The sequence below is a fragment of the Sipha flava genome, unplaced genomic scaffold (assembly GCF_003268045.1).
Source record: "Sipha flava isolate LNK unplaced genomic scaffold, YSA_version1 238_pilon_pilon, whole genome shotgun sequence".
NCBI lineage: Eukaryota > Metazoa > Arthropoda > Insecta > Hemiptera > Aphididae > Sipha > Sipha flava.
The window spans coordinates 79,302-97,351 of NW_020272880.1; the positions used below are offsets into that span (position 1 = coordinate 79,302).

Here is an 18,050-nt window from a genome sequence, read left to right on the forward strand (position 1 = left end):
TCTAATATCTACAAATAATTATCAAAACACATTAGTAGATAAAATGTCATCATAATTATTAATTTATATAATAAACAATAACATCATATCACATTAAATGTAAAATATAATCATAAAACATAAAACATATTTTAAAAATTTAACAAAATATAGATATGCATTTAAGTGGGCATGAAAAATAAATTAACCAATTTTATCTTCACCCAACTATTTAACCGCATTTGCTTTTTAAGACAATAATAAATTTCAACAATAATAAAAATATAAATATAAATTTTTGTCTTATGTTATTCGCAAACCTAACAGTAAATAATTCAATATGTGTAATATATAATATATGTACAATGGACGATGTTGGAATAAACTGTCGGTCGCTAAAGCAATTGAGTATGCATATTTTTTGAGTAAATATGATAACTTGATTCCACTCATTTGTAGGTGTATCCAATCTATTTAACAAAAAAATAAATAAATAATATTTAATAACACACATAAATAAGGAGAAAATTATTTAAATTATGATATATATCATGTAATAGTTCTTAATGAATGACAATTTAACTATCATAAGGTAATACCAGATAAGAAATTAAACCATACCAGTAGTGATTTTATAAATATGTAAGTTATTACATAATAGACACTAAAGATACAGTACAATTTATATGTATTATTATATATATATTATAATATTACAATAATATATTTCATCATAATATACATATTGCGAAAATTAATTCTAATAAAATACAAATCAATAGTATAAGATAAATTTGAATTGGCATTATACTCGTATATTATCAATGTAGACAGTGTATACCCAACAACCCCCACACTGTGTCAACTCCATTTAAACACCGCTAAGCAAAATTTTTTTTTTTTTTTTAATAATAGCTCAAAATATATGTAATAAAAACTGTCCATTTTTTTACTAATATGATCTTGAGATTAAAGCAAAATAAAATTATAATTACATATGAAATGGATAGAGGCAGTAGCAGCAGAGCAGTACTACACACAACCATGTACATGCATGGATAGGGAGCGTATTCACATGCCATTGTAAGCTGGCCCACCACCAGGTTCGGGCACTACCCAATTGATATTTTGAGTAGGATCCTTGATATCGCAGGTCTTGCAGTGGATGCAGTTTTGTGCGTTTATTTGCAATCGGTCGCCTTGGCCATCTTCGTCTGGGACATATTCATAAACACCTGGAAATACAAAATTTGTCTAGCTAAATAAAGCACAATTGTATATATTTGTCAGTGTACAGGATACAGGTGATAAAGTGTATAATCATGCAGTCTTATAGACAAATTAAATATGGTACAACTACTAAGAGTAAATGTTCTACACCATAAGAATTTTCAGTTTGCTCAGTAGAGTAGTATTATTGTTATTAAATTACAAAGTACTAAAACGATAATCACTTTTGATAATTCCTAATATAAGTGAATTTTTGTAAAAAAAATAGTCTTACCTGCAGGACAAAATCTACCTTCAGGACCATCATACAGATTTAAATTAGTATTTACAGGAACTGAATCATCTAATAATGTCAAATGAGCAGGTTGGTCTCCTTCGTGGTTTGTGCCAGTTAATGCAACAGAAGATAATATATCAAAACTTATTTTTCCATCTGGTTTTGGATATTCAATTACAGAAACTTCAGTTTTTTTTTTCAGTCTCTCATTATCAGGAACTAAATTACAGAAGATATTTATTTAATGTTTAAATTTAATGTTAAATAAGGAATAATATTTGTATATATACCTCCATGACTAAGGGTCCAAGGTTCTTTTCCTTTAATTGCAAGTGTAAATCCAGAATATGCCATACCACCAAACAGTCCAAGTTTAGTATGGAATGATGGTCGAACATTCCGTACTTCTTTCAAGTCTGACCATATCCAACTACTTTTAACTTTTTCTTCATAATCTTTTGGTTCTAAGCCTGTAAAAATTAATAAAATATTATTATTTTAATACAATAGTAACTTCTTTAGTCACCGATTCTCGATACATTTTTGATAATTCATTAGAGCAGTGTTTCTCAAACTGTGGGTCGCGACCCCCTAGGGGGTCGCGAGTCAATTTTTGGGGGGGGCCACGAGAAGTTTTTTTTAATTATATAGATTATAAGAAACAAGCAAATATTATATTATTATTATTATAAAGTAGTAAATAAGAAATAAAATAGAATAAATTTGTTTTTTGAAATTATTTTTATTGATTCTGTAAATGTAAAACTATGGGGTGGTGATAGATTTTTGGAAAAAAATTTGGGTCGCGGTCCTAAAAAGATTGAGAACCACTGCATTAGAGAAACACAGATATAAAAACATTTATAATTTATACATGTGTACTGAGAAATTATCCTAACAATTTTCACAAAATAATTGTTTTTGACTGAAGAAATATTTTATAAGTGTGACTTTACAAACATAAATAATGTACTTAAAAAATGATAAACTATAGAAATATTTCTTTACCAGCAGTTTCGCTTGTTTCAGATGAACTAAATATGGTGTCAAAAGTTGATTCAGCAGCAAGCATACCAGATTTCATTGCATAATGGGTACCTTTGATTTTAGGTACATTCAAAAATCCTGCAGTACAACCAATTAAAGCACCGCCGGGAAAAGAAAGTTTCGGAATGGATTGAAAACCACCTTCATTAAGAGCTCTAGCACCATATGCAATTCTATTACAAAAACATAATATTATCAGTAATTAATAATCTAATTAAATGTAGTATTTAATATTTATTTACCTTTTGCCGTTTTCAAACAATGGTTGAACATGAGGGTGATGTTTAAAACGTTGAAACTCTCTAAAAGGACTTAAATATGGATTACTATAATCAAGTCCTACAACAAAACCAACAGCAATGAGTGGAGTAGGTTCGTTTAGATGATAAACAAATGAGCCTCCATAAGTATTTATGTCCTGTAAATAATGATAGTAATTTTATTTCCTCAATTTAAAAATTGATTTTATATAAAAAAAGTATATAATATATAATTTATTACATATATTATATATTATATAATATATGTAATAAATTATTTATGCAGTATAGATAATGATATCTTATAAATAAATCAATAATTTATTTGTAAACCCAAATGTCATTGTTTTAAATATTATTATAATTATATTGTTTAATCATTCAGATAAATCCAATAAATTAATACCATCACAAGAAAAAAATAGGTAAAGACCTAATACTAATTTATTTATTAATAAAATGTATATTTAATATCCATTTACAAAGCAAATTTTTTTAAATTTTTCTTTTATAGGTTAAGTATTTAAAGTTGACAAATAATCAACCAATAACTAATGAATAATCATTTTTGGAATTACTATTATCAATTTTAACACAATTGTTTTATTTTCTTATTCTATTATATAAAAATAACTACTAATAATTTATTATTGATTATTATGTCAAATAGTTTTAAAACATTTATTTTAAAATAAATATATTTGAATAGTACAAAACATGTACATATATTATAAGTACAATGTATGAATAATATATAATGTCTGTGTTTGTTGACATTTATAAATATTTACCAATACTATTACTATAATTCAAGCATACAAACATAAATCTAAAAGGAAATTCAACTCACTCCAACTATACAAACATAATATCTACATTATATGGAGTGATTTTTTAGGAGACATTTATTATTAAGAAATATTTACTAACTTTCTAATATTTTAATTTTTTTACTTAAATGTATAACACAAAAATTAGTTTCATTTTTTACATTTTCATTTAAAGTATTATGTTATAATTTTTAAACAAAAAACTATACATTTTTTTTTTTTTTGTTTAAATTCATTTAAAAAATGTGTTACTCTTAAATCATTGAATTTATCAAAAAGTTAAACTTGAAAAATAATAATACATTAAGTTAAATGATTTATTAAAAATGTATAAATTTAAATTTTGAAGTTATTTATAGTAACGAAATCTCAGGTTACATTTTTAAAATGGTTACAGAAAATACAAAAGAATTTTCAAAAAATGTTCATGATGATTTGTTTAGAAACAAGTATTTTAAGATTCTATTCAAAATTGTATTTACAGTAATTATACTAGCACTTCTCGTCTATTACTACTGGAAATTAACATGGATCACATCCAAAAATGAAGATTCAAGAATTAGTATACTTTTGTACATTACCTATGTTACATTGAACATAATATTGATTATAGTATGTTTTTTTAATATCTATATGGGCCATGACATAAATACCAGTTTTACAAAAAATATTGCCTACATAGATTTCTTATCTCAAAATATAGAGCTGAGTTACAACGACAGTGTTAGTACATTTATCACTTATAAACAAATGTTGCTTATTATCATAACGACAACCAGTTATGTAGTATTTTATCATCTAGCATTAACAGAAAATGATTTTCCATCAGTTGATTTTACTGAAATTATTTGTATACCTACAGTTTGGCTACTTATATTTCAAATCAATGTTAAATTGAATCAAATATCAAGCAGATTTAACTATATAAAAAACATACTAGAAGCATGCAAAGAAAAATCAACAGGTTTTTATTGGATACACTGGTATACTATTAGGCCAAAAGAAATAACAATATTAAATCGTATGCATTTATTCACATACATATCATTTATAGAAGTTTGTACATATTATAATATTCAACTACTAGTTCTGATACCCAGGGTTATATTTTTTAATGTGCTACCAGTTCATTATAATATTGTGACAGCGCTAGTTGCTGATGAAAGAAATACTTCTCACAAATGGTCTCAAATATTTACATTGTCAGTTATTATTTTTACAATATGGCCAGTTATTCATCTAGTAAAATGTACAAGCAATACCATTGAAAAAGTATGTGTTCCATATATAATGTATATTTATTATATTATCTTATTATTATTATTATTATTATTATTATATTCATTAAAGTTATCTTTGTATTATATTAATACAATTTTCATATCATAATAATTATTTTCTTAAAATTATGAAAATTATTTCATTCAGCTATTAAAAAAAATTTGTAAATGGTGTAATAAGTCATCGCAACAATTTACCCATCATGTGATGTGAGGGTATGCCGTTACTGGCTTACAGTAAGTATAAAAGGCCAATGCTTGTGTCGAAACTATACCATTTTCTGTTTTTCTGACAGTGTAGCAAGATTAATTCTGGTACATTTATACAACATAAAAAGTAATTTTCCTTCTTATATTCAGCATACAGTATTTATATCAGTCAATGGTGTAATAGTCAGAATAATTTTAGCATTTTACTGTATGTCTGAGTTCCGTTCTCTTGACCAGCTATTCCACTCATCCTCTTATTATTATTATTATATATTTTTATTATAAACTTATTTAAATAAGATCAACATTATTATTTATTATTAAACAGTATAAAATCTAATAAATAATATAATTTTATAGTGCGTAAGAATCATCTCTATTTAAATTTAAAAAATGTCTTAACGTATGGAATATTTATAATTTTAGGGAGTTCAAATAACACACACAGTCCATACGCTGTTGGATATAGGACAAAAACAAGACATTGAAGATGAAGTAAAACAATACAATTTGTGTATTGAATTATATCTAAGTAATAATAACTATGCATACTTTAATTTTAGTTATATCTATTCTCACAACAGTTATTAAAGAGGCAACTACAATTTTCAATTAAAGGATTTTTTGTAATTAAGCCTTCACTTGTTGCTTCAGTAAGTATGTTTTATGTGTAACTGAAATAAATCTCTAATTTTTTATGAAATTATAAATTCATAGATGATGGAGTTAATTATTACATACGTTATAATTCTTTTGCAATTTCAAGATTCATTAAAATCTATTTCACCAGCTCAATTTTTAGTTAAACCAAGATCGAAATAAAGAAAACTTACTAATGGCCACCCAACAGTATGTTCTACTTTTCCAGGACTGTGGATTTCAGGGTTAACTTCCCATATTTCTTTAATACCAAGACCATATGATTGTGGTGCACAGTTTTCACGTAAATTAAACTTTTTGAATAACTGTTTAGTTAAATGACCATGGCAGCCTTCAGCGAATATAGTAACTTTAGCATGTAATTCCATTCCCCGTTCAAAACTGTCCTATAAATAGAATATTAAATTATATTTTATAATACTAAATTTAAACATTTCTAAGACTAGGCTATAATAAATTACTTTAGGAGATCCATCTTTGGCAATTCCAACATCACCAGTAGAAACCCCTTTTACTGAACCATCCTCATGATAAAGTACTTCTGAAGCTGGATATCCTGAGTAAACTTCAACTCCCAAGGATTCAGCTTGTTCACCAAGCCATTTTACTAAATGTCCTAATCTTACAATATAATTTCCATGATTATCCATTGGCATACCTATTCAACATACATTTTTAAAATTAGTAATACTATTTATAACATATATAAATTGAAATATAATTAATCATATAACTAATAATTAATACCAGGTAAAATTGGAATAGGTATACGACTACTTTTAGTTAGATAACTAAATTTGTCATCTTTGACAGGAGTAGTTAATGGTGCACCCAAATCTTTCCAGTCTGGAAACAGTTCATTTAAGGCGATTGGATCTACCACAGCACCTGATAAAATATGACCACCTAAAAAAATACAATCAACAATTATTAATATTAACAATTAATTTAATAATTGTATTAATGTTTAATATTACAATAGTTTTTTGTTGTCAAGACTTTATGAAAACAGAGGATAGATAATTAAAAATCTCAAAATATTGAGTTTTTCTAAATATGCTTTTAAATTAACAAAAGGAATTTCAAACCATTATTAATTCTTTTTAACTTATAAAATTAATATAAATTTTTTGTTGAACTATATTATTAAATATTTAATGAAAAAAAATTCTTTTCTTACCAACTTCTGGAGCTTTTTCCACCACACAAACTCTAAGTTCTTTATTATTTTCTGTGGCTAATTTCTTTAACTTAATTGCAGCTGATAAACCAGCTGGCCCACCGCCAACAATTACAACATCAGCTACATCTTCATAACGTTCCATTGGTATATCTGTTTTAAAATATATATTGAATAAAATTGTAAGCAAATTACTTAAATAAACTGTATTTATTTTACCTTTCCATCTTTGATCAGTTTCTCGTGGATGTATAGTGTAATGAGTAGTTATTTTTTTTGAAGAGGCTGAATAGAGACGTAAACATGATGTTCCCAATTTTCGAACTAAAAATAATATAAAACATGAAGAAACGAATGAATAGAAAAATGTATTAATTAATTTTCATAATTTTAAATAAAATTACTACTTGTGTTTGAAAACTCTAGAATATAGATGACATATATTTAATATAATTATATTTTTAAACACATAACTAATGTATTATTTAATTAAGGATAACAAAAGTTATTAGATTTTTCACATATTATATAACATTACAAATTTATGATTACTTTATCATGAGATCAGTACGATATGGTACGAAAGTTTAATAAGCTAAACTTTTATGTTGCATGAAATTGAATTGAACAAACAATTATGCAAGGGTTCGGTTAAAATCTTAACATAAAAACAACCAATATATTAAAAAGAAAACAAATGATTCAAACATGGTCCCACAATCCTTTTAAAAAAATGATCTTGCGCAGTTTTTACTGGCCTCGAAAATCAAACCGTACATACACAATAGATTTGACGTTGTAGCCATCATCATCGTCATCATTGTATTAATGTGGGGTCTTCAAAGATTTTCAAAAACGTACAGAAATCACCTTGTCGACGACGGTGCACAAATGTAACGAACGGGAACCTGACGTGTTGCCAAACTGAACTTTGAACACTTCCGCGTTCAGCTATGCAGTCGCGTTCGTCGGCCTACTAGTTGTGCATAGTCGTTGGCCTCGCTTTGAAAATAATATTATTATTGGTTATCAGCTCTGTTATCGGTGCACGTAACGTTATCAGTTTCGTGGTAACTGTTAACGGACCGTTATCAAAGTGTTCGCGGCCATATGTTTGCTGCCGAGTCCGACTAGCCACGGTAACATTTCAGCGGTGGAACATTTAATTCTAAATTGAGAATTATAAAGAAATCGACAAACGATTCGGTTTACTTCAGTGGCGTATTTGAGTGGGAGGCATTCAGCCAAAAGGTGATTTTGGTTACCACCTCGGGGGGATTTTTTTCTTTTAGTGTTTTGCGGCAGCTCTGATTACGTGTAAAATGTCATTGTTATGACTCAGTGGCATAGCCAGAATTTTTCTTTTTTCTTGGGGGGGGGGGGGGGGGGACTATTCAATTTTTACACAGCGGTGGTTTCAGGGGCGGACTGAGAGTACTTCAGCCTGGGTGGAGAAGATTTGAGCGGCCCACATATTTTTTATATGATTAAAAAATTTGCAGCTCACTATGCTCGCTCATCATAGGCTAAAATCTCTTAACAGGGTGTTTACCACCGCCAATATATTCTAGAAATAAATTATACTTATCATAATTCATAATATTATATTATATCGTTTTTAATACTTAAAATCTTTTATGTCTATATTTAGATATTACTGAGACAAATATTTATTATTATCATTATTATTTTTCAGATAACTAATGATATAGTCATCATTAAGCATTTGTGCTGTTTCAACCTACTATTATTTAATAAAAGTCTTGATTATATTATGTATCTATTATTATTAAATGAGGACATTTTTATTTTCATGAATTTGTTTCTGTTCATTTTGATATTTGTTTTAAAGATTTGGCAGAGGATTTAAGATTTATAGAGAGTGTGAGTTTCAAAGCCGCCCACGGGTTACTGATAAGTTAATTTTGGAGGGACTTGAGCACCCCCAGAGTACTAAGTGGATTTCCGCTTATGTCGCTTATGATTAGCCAAGCCCGGATTATGATAATTTGGGGCCCGGGGCCAAACAATTTTAGAGGCCCATAACCATAATCAAAATATTAATGACCCTCACATAATTTTTAATAAATTAATAATAATAAATTTAATACAAAAAATAAAAATGTTATTTATATAAATAATTTTTTCTTTCTTTTTGGGAAGCAAACCATTTAATTATGTCATGGGTAATAATTGCCTCTAAAACATTACTCTCTGAACACAAAACCATAAAATTATATACTATTTTATACTTGTTTTTTATACGAACTAAATAAAAAGTTAAAAAACTGGTGTAGAAACTTGGTAAATCTATAAACTCTAAAAATTGTATAAACTATGAAAATTGTAATAAGTGTATGGTAACTACTAAGACTAAATTTAAAGCCACTAGGTATCTCTAATGTGAGACTTCCTATAATGTCACTATCATTCCCAGTTCTCTTACCCGCTTTAAATATTGCATATTGTATACATACGTATAGATTGTAATAATTTCAAAATAAAGTCACATATTTAAAAAAAAATAAAAATATAATACATTTTTATTAAAAGTGCACCATGACAAAGGGGCCTCTCACGACAGCGGTCCCGGTGTATTTCTCCCACTCTCCACATGGGCCAGTCCGTCACTGGGTGGTTTAGATTGGTTCTTCCATAAGTTTAACATGTGGATGCCAAAGTTTTATTTTAGATTGTGGTTCCTATAACCCTTAACATATATTGATTTAATAATATTCTTGTATACTTTAAATACTTAGGATATTGTATTTTATAGTAATATAAAATAAATTATTTTACAAGTATTACTTACTAAAAAAAAAAAAAAAATAATAAAAATAGCAATGAATTTTTTTTTACTTGGACATAATAGACTAACATTTTATATAATAAAACAAACCCCTACAATATAAACATAAATATAATATGCTGTATAAAAATCATTAACAATACCTATTTAATTACTTTTTAACATTTTTATTAATTTTATTATTAAATGACAATAGATTTAAATGACTATTTTAACCTTTAAGCATTTCTGCTGTTAACAAGTGTATCAAATATTCATTCGATCATCTGAAATTTCAATGTCTCTATGAATAGATAATAATGCGAGTTCGACAAGTCTTGATTCTGAAGTTGAATTCGTGATTCGTGACCCATGCACAATATTATATGCATTAAATATCTACTACCACAGATAGATGGCTGTAAAGTGTTAATACTAAAATTTTTAAAAAATTTTACTTTTTTAGCGATTTTCATAGACCACCAATATATTTTTCTTAAAATTTCGGGGGAGGGGGCCACAGCCCCCTTAGCCACTCCCCCATAAGGTAATCACCTAAAATGGCGTAACCGGAATTTTTAAACGGAAGAGGCTAAACATTTTTTTTTTGGGTAGACTAAGTAAGATATGCTTCGAGAGTTCACCCGTAAACCTCCCCACCACCAAATTTAAAAATGTAATTCCAACCTGTTAAAAAAGTTTTAATAATATTTATTAAAATAAAATTAATAATAATAATGAATTAATAGTGGTCAGCTGCTGTAGCATTGGCAAGACATAACGCGGTATAAAAAATATATCGATTATAAAATGCGAGTGTTATACGAGAATCGCTACGGCATTTATGTTTTATTCATCAAAAATATATTACCATTGAATATAAATACTATTTATAGTTATTATTTATAATCAATGATATTACATAGTAATAACAGTAGAAGTCATATGCTTATGTATGTATAACAAACACCCGTTATTTGTTAAAATTCAGTTAATACCAAAGTTTTGAAAATATTTAAATACCAAATGGTAGAAGACTAGTTTAGTATATACACATAAACACGAACAATAAAGGGGAGCTATAACCCCATTAGCCCCCGATTGACTACGCCACTGCTTCACTATCATGTGTTTCCAGCAAATAAGGTGCTCAATTTTTTGTAATTACAATAAAAACAGTTCTATACTATACATTTTCTGTATTATGAATGTTCGAGTTTCGTATTGTTTAAAATATTTTTGTTTTTAGAATGATGAACGTTTTGACGTTTATACGTCAAAATCAATTGTACAGATTCCACCCACCCTAGAAAAATTATCCTTAATCAGCACTGGTTCACTTAAACGAGTCGAATCATCAAACCAACTCCAACTCACTTATAAATTCTAAAGTAATGAAGATTTATTTAGTTTAATCCACAACTTAAACTGTGGTTTAAGTGCAGAGAACCATTTAAGATTCAATTTGGGAACACAGAGTCATGCGACTTGCTAACTTAGGTCGTACTAAGACAAATAATTCGACTCGTCTTTACGAGTCAACACTTTAAATCGACTAGCTCATGAAAAACACACCACTATTGACAACTTGGACCAGTGTTGATGGGGAGGGGTGCACAGAGGATATATAAATAAATAATTATAAATCAGAGACCAAAATAGAGTTTACGAGGCTTTTTCTAAAGTAAAATTATTTTCTAAATTAAATTTAAAGGATTCTTAACTAATCAGGAGGAATGTTTTTTCTTTACCTAAGCTTTTTAAAACCATTTAAAAAATAATTAGTTAAGTTTTCAATTATATTTCAATTGTAGAAACAGTGGTTACAGCAGCATTAATTGCATAAACTGTGTATATGTTCACATAAACGTCAATTATATAAAAATAATAAATTGTGAAAAATAAAAAATTTTAATTTTAGTTAGAAATTCTAACTAAATTGGAACACGAGTGTTAGGTTATAACATTAAATATTTACAAAATCTGACTTTATTATTTTAGAATATTGTAATTATTAATTTGTAAATATAAAATTTTAAATTTTAAACAATTATAACTTGATATGAGGAATTAAATCATATAGACTATATTATAGTGATACGGTCAGTGCCAGATTAACGGATGTGTAAAGGATGCAATGCAACAAAACTCCTAAATCTAAAATTTAAAATTGTCTATTTAGTTATTTTTAATTTACCTATTAATTAAAATACATAAATTTAATTTCTTTCAAGTTTTCTAGTAGATCAATATATTTTAATTATATCAATATATATATATCAATATATAAATGTTAAGTTGAACAAATTTTATTTTAACGGGCCTCCAATTAGAATGTGTACGCTGGTTTCTTGAGACTTCTGGCACAGGACGTGGTAACTGGTGAGATAAATTGGTTAGGAGTGTAGATAATTTATCAGACCAATTGGGACTATTGTCCTAAGTGTCTCACATATCATCCCTCACTCCTACCACAATGATGTCCCTTATGTTGGTACGTACCTAAACAGTTTAAACCTTCTATATGAATGATAGTAGCGAGTAAGGTATTCTAAACAAAACTTTAAATTATTGAATACATTCGTTGTTGAATTAAATTGTTGTTTAATAGTGCTGGCTTATAATAGATGATTTTTATTTTGTAATTCTGTTAGTTGTTGATTTTCTTTCACTCCTATTTTAAATCTTATCAACACAACACGAAATATTAAAATTCTTATTAAGAAATTTAATTAATATCATACTACTTTAGCAAAAAAGTAAATCTCGATTTACAATGGCTAATTTCACTAAGTGTCATAATATTAGTACGTATAATTTAAAACTATTAAACTTCACTTATTAAAAGTATAATGATTTGAAAATAAGTAAAATTTTTTAGTTTTTAATTACCTTAGTTATACAAATTTTCCAAATATTTTTTCAAAAATTCAAAAAAAAATTTGGTACTACCTCCTATATCATTTTTTTTTGATTTTAGAAATTTAGAAATTTAGTCAAAGCTATATTTCTATAGTAAAATAATTTTTTTAATTATGACGCGTAAAATGGATATTTTGGAAAGTTATAATTTGTGAAAAATATTGGTACTCAAAATTATTTTGAGTACAAACATTTTTCACATTACCATTATTATAGTGGTGGGTAATAAAATTGTGTATAAGTTTTACTAATCTCGCACATAAAAATATTTAAGAAATTTTTTAAAATGTACTCGTATGTATTTAATACTTATGTTTTTTTCTAGGCATTCAACCATTGAAAATTACCCGTTCATCGAACAAAAAAACATTAGTTGTAAGTTGATTTTTTTATACAATAGGTATTTTATATTTTTTACAATTCATAAAATTTGAAATTATTTAACCTTAAATAAACAATTTTTCCCTAAATAAGAAATCTAACCCTATGCATCATTTAAATTCAAATATATTTTATTTCTTATTTATGTATTAAATATTAATGACAATATTTCTGAATTACTTATATTTAATTTATCCCGTTTCTGTAGTATTGATTTCATGATGCTCGAATTAAATATTGAATAAAATTATAATTTTAGTTGAGTAATGATGGCCTGTCCAATGATGAAATTAGTCGGATGTCAACTTCACATAAAATTAAAATACGTGTAGCTCACATACCGAAATTTCCTCGTCCGGTAATCAAAAAACCGAATCCACCAACCCAACAGGATAAACGTAATCGTAAAAATCCTAAAGTAATGAAACCTGATCAGGATATACCTGAAAAAGTCAATCGTAAAATTAATCAAGTATGTATCAAACAAATTATTACCTAAAACATTTAGATGATCATTTTCTTCTGAATTATATTTATTTATAAAATATATAAGTTTCAATTGGAAAATGTGAAATATATTATGATTATTATTAAATCATTATCATTATTTTTTAATTAAGTTCGATAGCTCTTAATGTACATGAAAAATGCCTAATAATTACTGGTTTTTAGAAAAAAAGACTGATTTTAAAGTTTTTACTTTTAGATGCTGAATATGCAGGAAACAAATGTGACAGAATTGAAAAAAAATATTGCCTCAATTCCTTGTTCATATAGTAAATATAAATTAAATAATTATTGAAAGTTTTGATAATAGTATAAAAAATTATAATTATTTCTTAATTTAAAAATGTAATATTTTTGGGTACATATCTACTTTAAATATGAACAATTTAGAGGTTAATTTTTGGTGGATAGATCTGTTAAATTGTTCATATTTATTTAGACGACTTGTTGGAATTTTATCACACACATAAAATATAATTATTGTAAATTACTATACTGGTTTATTAGATCAATACCTATAGAATGTTAACGAAATATTAATTAATTAAGTGTCTAATTTAATTTTTTAGGTGAAATGCATGGCAAGAATATTTCCATGAAAAGGAAAATTTATGATTTAGAAACGAAAATTGTAAAAAAACAAAAAAAATAGAAATGACAGGTAAATACAATTTTATTTATGAATATTAAAAAACAAAAGTGATTTGAATTTTTTTAGAAAAACTGGATAAAATAGTTGATAGTTAAAAATATGATTAATAATAAAATATATGCAGGTACCTAATAAGTAATAATATTAATATTTGTTATTTCACAGAGCAATTATGGATATGATGTCTTCATAATGATCATATCAAGATATTTAAATCAATGTGATAATCACTTTCATGTCAACAATGAATTACTACTGTTTTCTTTTTTGTTTACAACTGTTAACTGTTTTTTATGTTAAATAATTATCTTTTACTTGTTTAAATTTCTGAAGCACCTATTTTCACGTGCTCATAAGTAATTATTATAATTTACCACAAATATACTAACATATAAACAATAATGACAAAGATTATAATTATTTACATGATGCATTTTGATTAAAATGATATTTTTTAGTTGTGTTATAACGCCATAAAAGATTTGTTTTTTTTTCATTTTTTTGTTAATGTTTTAGTAAAAATGTTATAATTTAAATTCTGTTTGAGTGTTGTAAATAAATAAAATTATAACTCACTTAATATTTTGTTATATTTAATTTACAGAATAAAAATGATTATGTAAAAGGATAAATATGAAAATCAACAAGATATATTATTACAATAATTTCTATACAGTCACCCCTAAATAAATTTCTTGGTAAATATTCTTTGTGTAAGTGGGGTAAAACTATTGATTGCACTTTTAAGACATGATTTTTATTCAAATGTGAACTTGCCTTATTCCAAAAAAAAAAAAAAAAAAAAAAAAATGAAAATTTGAAATAAGAACATATGTTTTTATCATGTTTGTTGACGTTGAAATACTGATTTACATATAAAGTAGGTACCTAGTGGTTGAGTCGAGTAAATAATTTTTATACAGTACAATGTTATAGGATTAAATTGATTATTAATTATTTTTTGAAATTAAACAATCATTTCGGGTGACGAATTTTAGACTATTCTATAATATGGTATAAGTATGATAATAGTTGATTTGACTTCTTGTTTCGCCTGAGAAAGAATGCGGTCTATGATTCATTCAGTTTGCGTCATTTGGTTTAAGCATTGTTTGATGTTCCACAAACGAATCGGGATGGTAGTGATTACGGTTTCGGAATCCTCTGTGATTGAACTTCGCAACTTCGTTTACAGCGAAAGTCAGTGGTGCCTACAAGTTGTCCATGAACTAGTGCAATTATAATTATAGTGCCCCCAATTTATTTTGGTCTACATCCATACGACTATATTTGTTTGATTTGAAGTCGCAGCAGGAAGAGCATTTTATTTATATCTGAGGCATTTTTCGACCCTAAATAACAGTTATGATAGTTATCATAATTTGAACTCTAAATGAAACCATGAATATACTATGGCGTTTTTTTTTTGTGTCTCTGTTCACGATTTCGAACAGATGGATATTTCCGATCATACTGTCGTTAGAGTATTATGGTATTATGATTATGTCATTAGAAATTATATTTTGAGTATAAGCATATTATTTTATTTTAATGACCAATAATCTATATAAAAGAATAACTACCAAGAAATAATACTAATCGAATTTTATAATTTGTATGTAAATATTTGAACTTTATATTTAGAAATATCCTTTATTTGTATTTATCTCTTTTAAAGTATTATTTTATAAAATTATTAATAATAAAAAAAGAATAATATAGGTATATTTGTATTTATTATTATGCATATTATGTTTAGACAAGAATTATGTTTATCCGGTAGAGCGCGGTACGTATTTATGATTTTAAAATAGTGAAATTAATTTTTATTTCCCTTTTTCTGTGATATTATTGCTAAGAAAATAAGATTTTAACTGTTTTGATTTTTGTGATGTCCTTAGATTTTAGTATTTTATTACCAAAACCACTGCACGTTTTTTAAATATCATATCTTGTAAAATAATAATATTTTATTTTTAAGTAGTTTTCTATTAGTTGTTAATATTTTTGTGTTCTATATTGTAGAATTTTAGTAGTTTAAATAACCGAAATAACTAAGTGGAACTAACATTACATTAGTTGTATTAGTTGTTATTTGTTACATCTTGAATTAGAATTCATAATTCACACTATGTGAATACAACATGTGACAAGGGATATTTTGTTCATGTACATGCAATCATATTGTTATGCAATCACAAAAGCGGATTTAGACGATTATGAAAATTGTATACAGGCAGTGATGCAACTAGGGGATTTGTGACTCCCTCACAGTATGTAGTTAACTCAAACTTAACTTATTCTCCCCACCAAACACCTTCCAGTTTTAAATTGTTTTTAAATGTATAATTCTCTCCCCCCCCTCTCACTCGGAAAATAAATCCTAGTTGCAACACTGTATGTAGATACCATGTATTTCAGAAAATAAATTTGAAGTATCTAATATGTATGCATTATGTATAGATAATAGTACAAAACACTGTACTCGTAAATTATAATAATGGTAAATTTATGTTTATAAATAAAAACCAACAATGTACGTTATTTGAAATCATTAATGATCATTTATTGAGACTGGAAATAAAATAAATTAACTGATGTTAATTGTTGTTTTTTAAATGTAAGGATTACGTTATAGACGTTATCTAGGAAAATGTTGATTGCAATTATTGTGTATAATAATGTAAATAATTAATGGTTGCACGTGGATCAATAATTTTCATCTATGGATGGTTCAACAAGTTCAAATATTTTTGTAGGTAGTCAGAAATTTAATTTTTGTGCCGGTATATGTGTTGCATGTACCGTATACGACCGTAAAACGTTCAAGGGGATGCTAGTGCCTATTTGACTGGAGATGAGTCATGTTTTTTTTTTATTATTATTTTGAACTTTCTGAATTTAAATTGGTAGAACATGGTAGAACACTACACGCTACATATCGAGGAGTACATAAAAAATATTATGAATGTTTGCCATACACAGTTGATTCTATAAAAATAATAATAATAATAATTCTCAAAACTTTTTTAGAAGGGTTTGGGGGTTTGGACCTCGATAAGTTCACATATATTATCTGTACTCCAAGATACTCAAAAGATACACCACGAAAAACTATTCCACTTTACTATAAAAGATGGCATACTAAACTACTGAATTAAAATGGAACAGTATAAATAGGATTCAAGAATACATATCAATATAATTGATGCTATACGATTACAGCCAATGAACTTTGTTGTCGAGGCCTTCATTTAAAATAAAAAATAAAAAAAATTTACGCTATGTTAAGAAAATTAAAATGTAGACAAAATATCAAAATATATTTTTAATTTAATCTACGTCTATAGAGTTAGCTTTAAGCAGTGGTGTACCTGTAGGAGGGACAATAGGGGCATTTGCCCCCCTCCCCGAGAAATTTTTAATACCATAATGCATATTAATTGTTCAGCTTAAAAAATGTAAATTATAAATATTTTTAATTTTCACTAATTTTAAACGCGTTTGATGTCAAAAGTTTTTGTTATAATTTATTTATCAATGTAATATAAAATATCAATATTCGACCGAATTGGGATTAGGAGTGATGGTAACATATAGTCGCTATTTTATAATGTGGTTATCATTGATATCAAGTGATTAACATGAATTTTATGTATTTAGTAATAATTTATAATAAAGTTTCAGATTATATTATAACAATGAAAAATTGTTCAATTAATTTATGCCTACCCCCAAAAAAAATGTTTCATAAGTACGTCACTGGCTTTAAGTAATAAATGTTTAGATGTAGTTTAGATGCAGTAATATAAATAAAAAATAAAAATATATTTTGCAAAAAAATAAT

General features: G+C 26.5%; 2 protein-coding genes across 2 annotated transcripts; one reads left to right on the forward strand and one right to left on the reverse strand.

The window, feature by feature from the left end:
• Positions 1–403: 403 nt before the first annotated feature.
• On the reverse strand, positions 404–7,971 carry LOC112683977 (electron transfer flavoprotein-ubiquinone oxidoreductase, mitochondrial). Its single transcript, XM_025555259.1, has 12 exons — positions 7,735–7,971; positions 7,173–7,277; positions 6,954–7,106; positions 6,521–6,679; positions 6,235–6,431; positions 5,947–6,159; positions 2,776–2,951; positions 2,495–2,706; positions 1,777–1,956; positions 1,484–1,705; positions 975–1,214; positions 404–449 (listed from the first exon to the last, which is right to left on the reverse strand). Exons 1-11 carry the CDS (start codon positions 7,772–7,774, stop codon positions 1,051–1,053), a joined length of 1,821 nt encoding a protein of 606 aa, XP_025411044.1. The 5' UTR covers positions 7,775–7,971; the 3' UTR covers positions 404–449; positions 975–1,050.
• LOC112683978 lies at positions 3,998–5,938 on the forward strand. The gene is made up of 4 exons (XM_025555260.1): positions 3,998–4,895; positions 5,540–5,608; positions 5,677–5,766; positions 5,831–5,938. The coding sequence occupies exons 1-4, from the start codon at positions 4,011–4,013 to the stop codon at positions 5,933–5,935; spliced, it is 1,149 nt and encodes a 382-aa protein (XP_025411045.1). The 5' UTR covers positions 3,998–4,010; the 3' UTR covers positions 5,936–5,938.
• Positions 7,972–18,050: the final 10,079 nt, after the last annotated feature.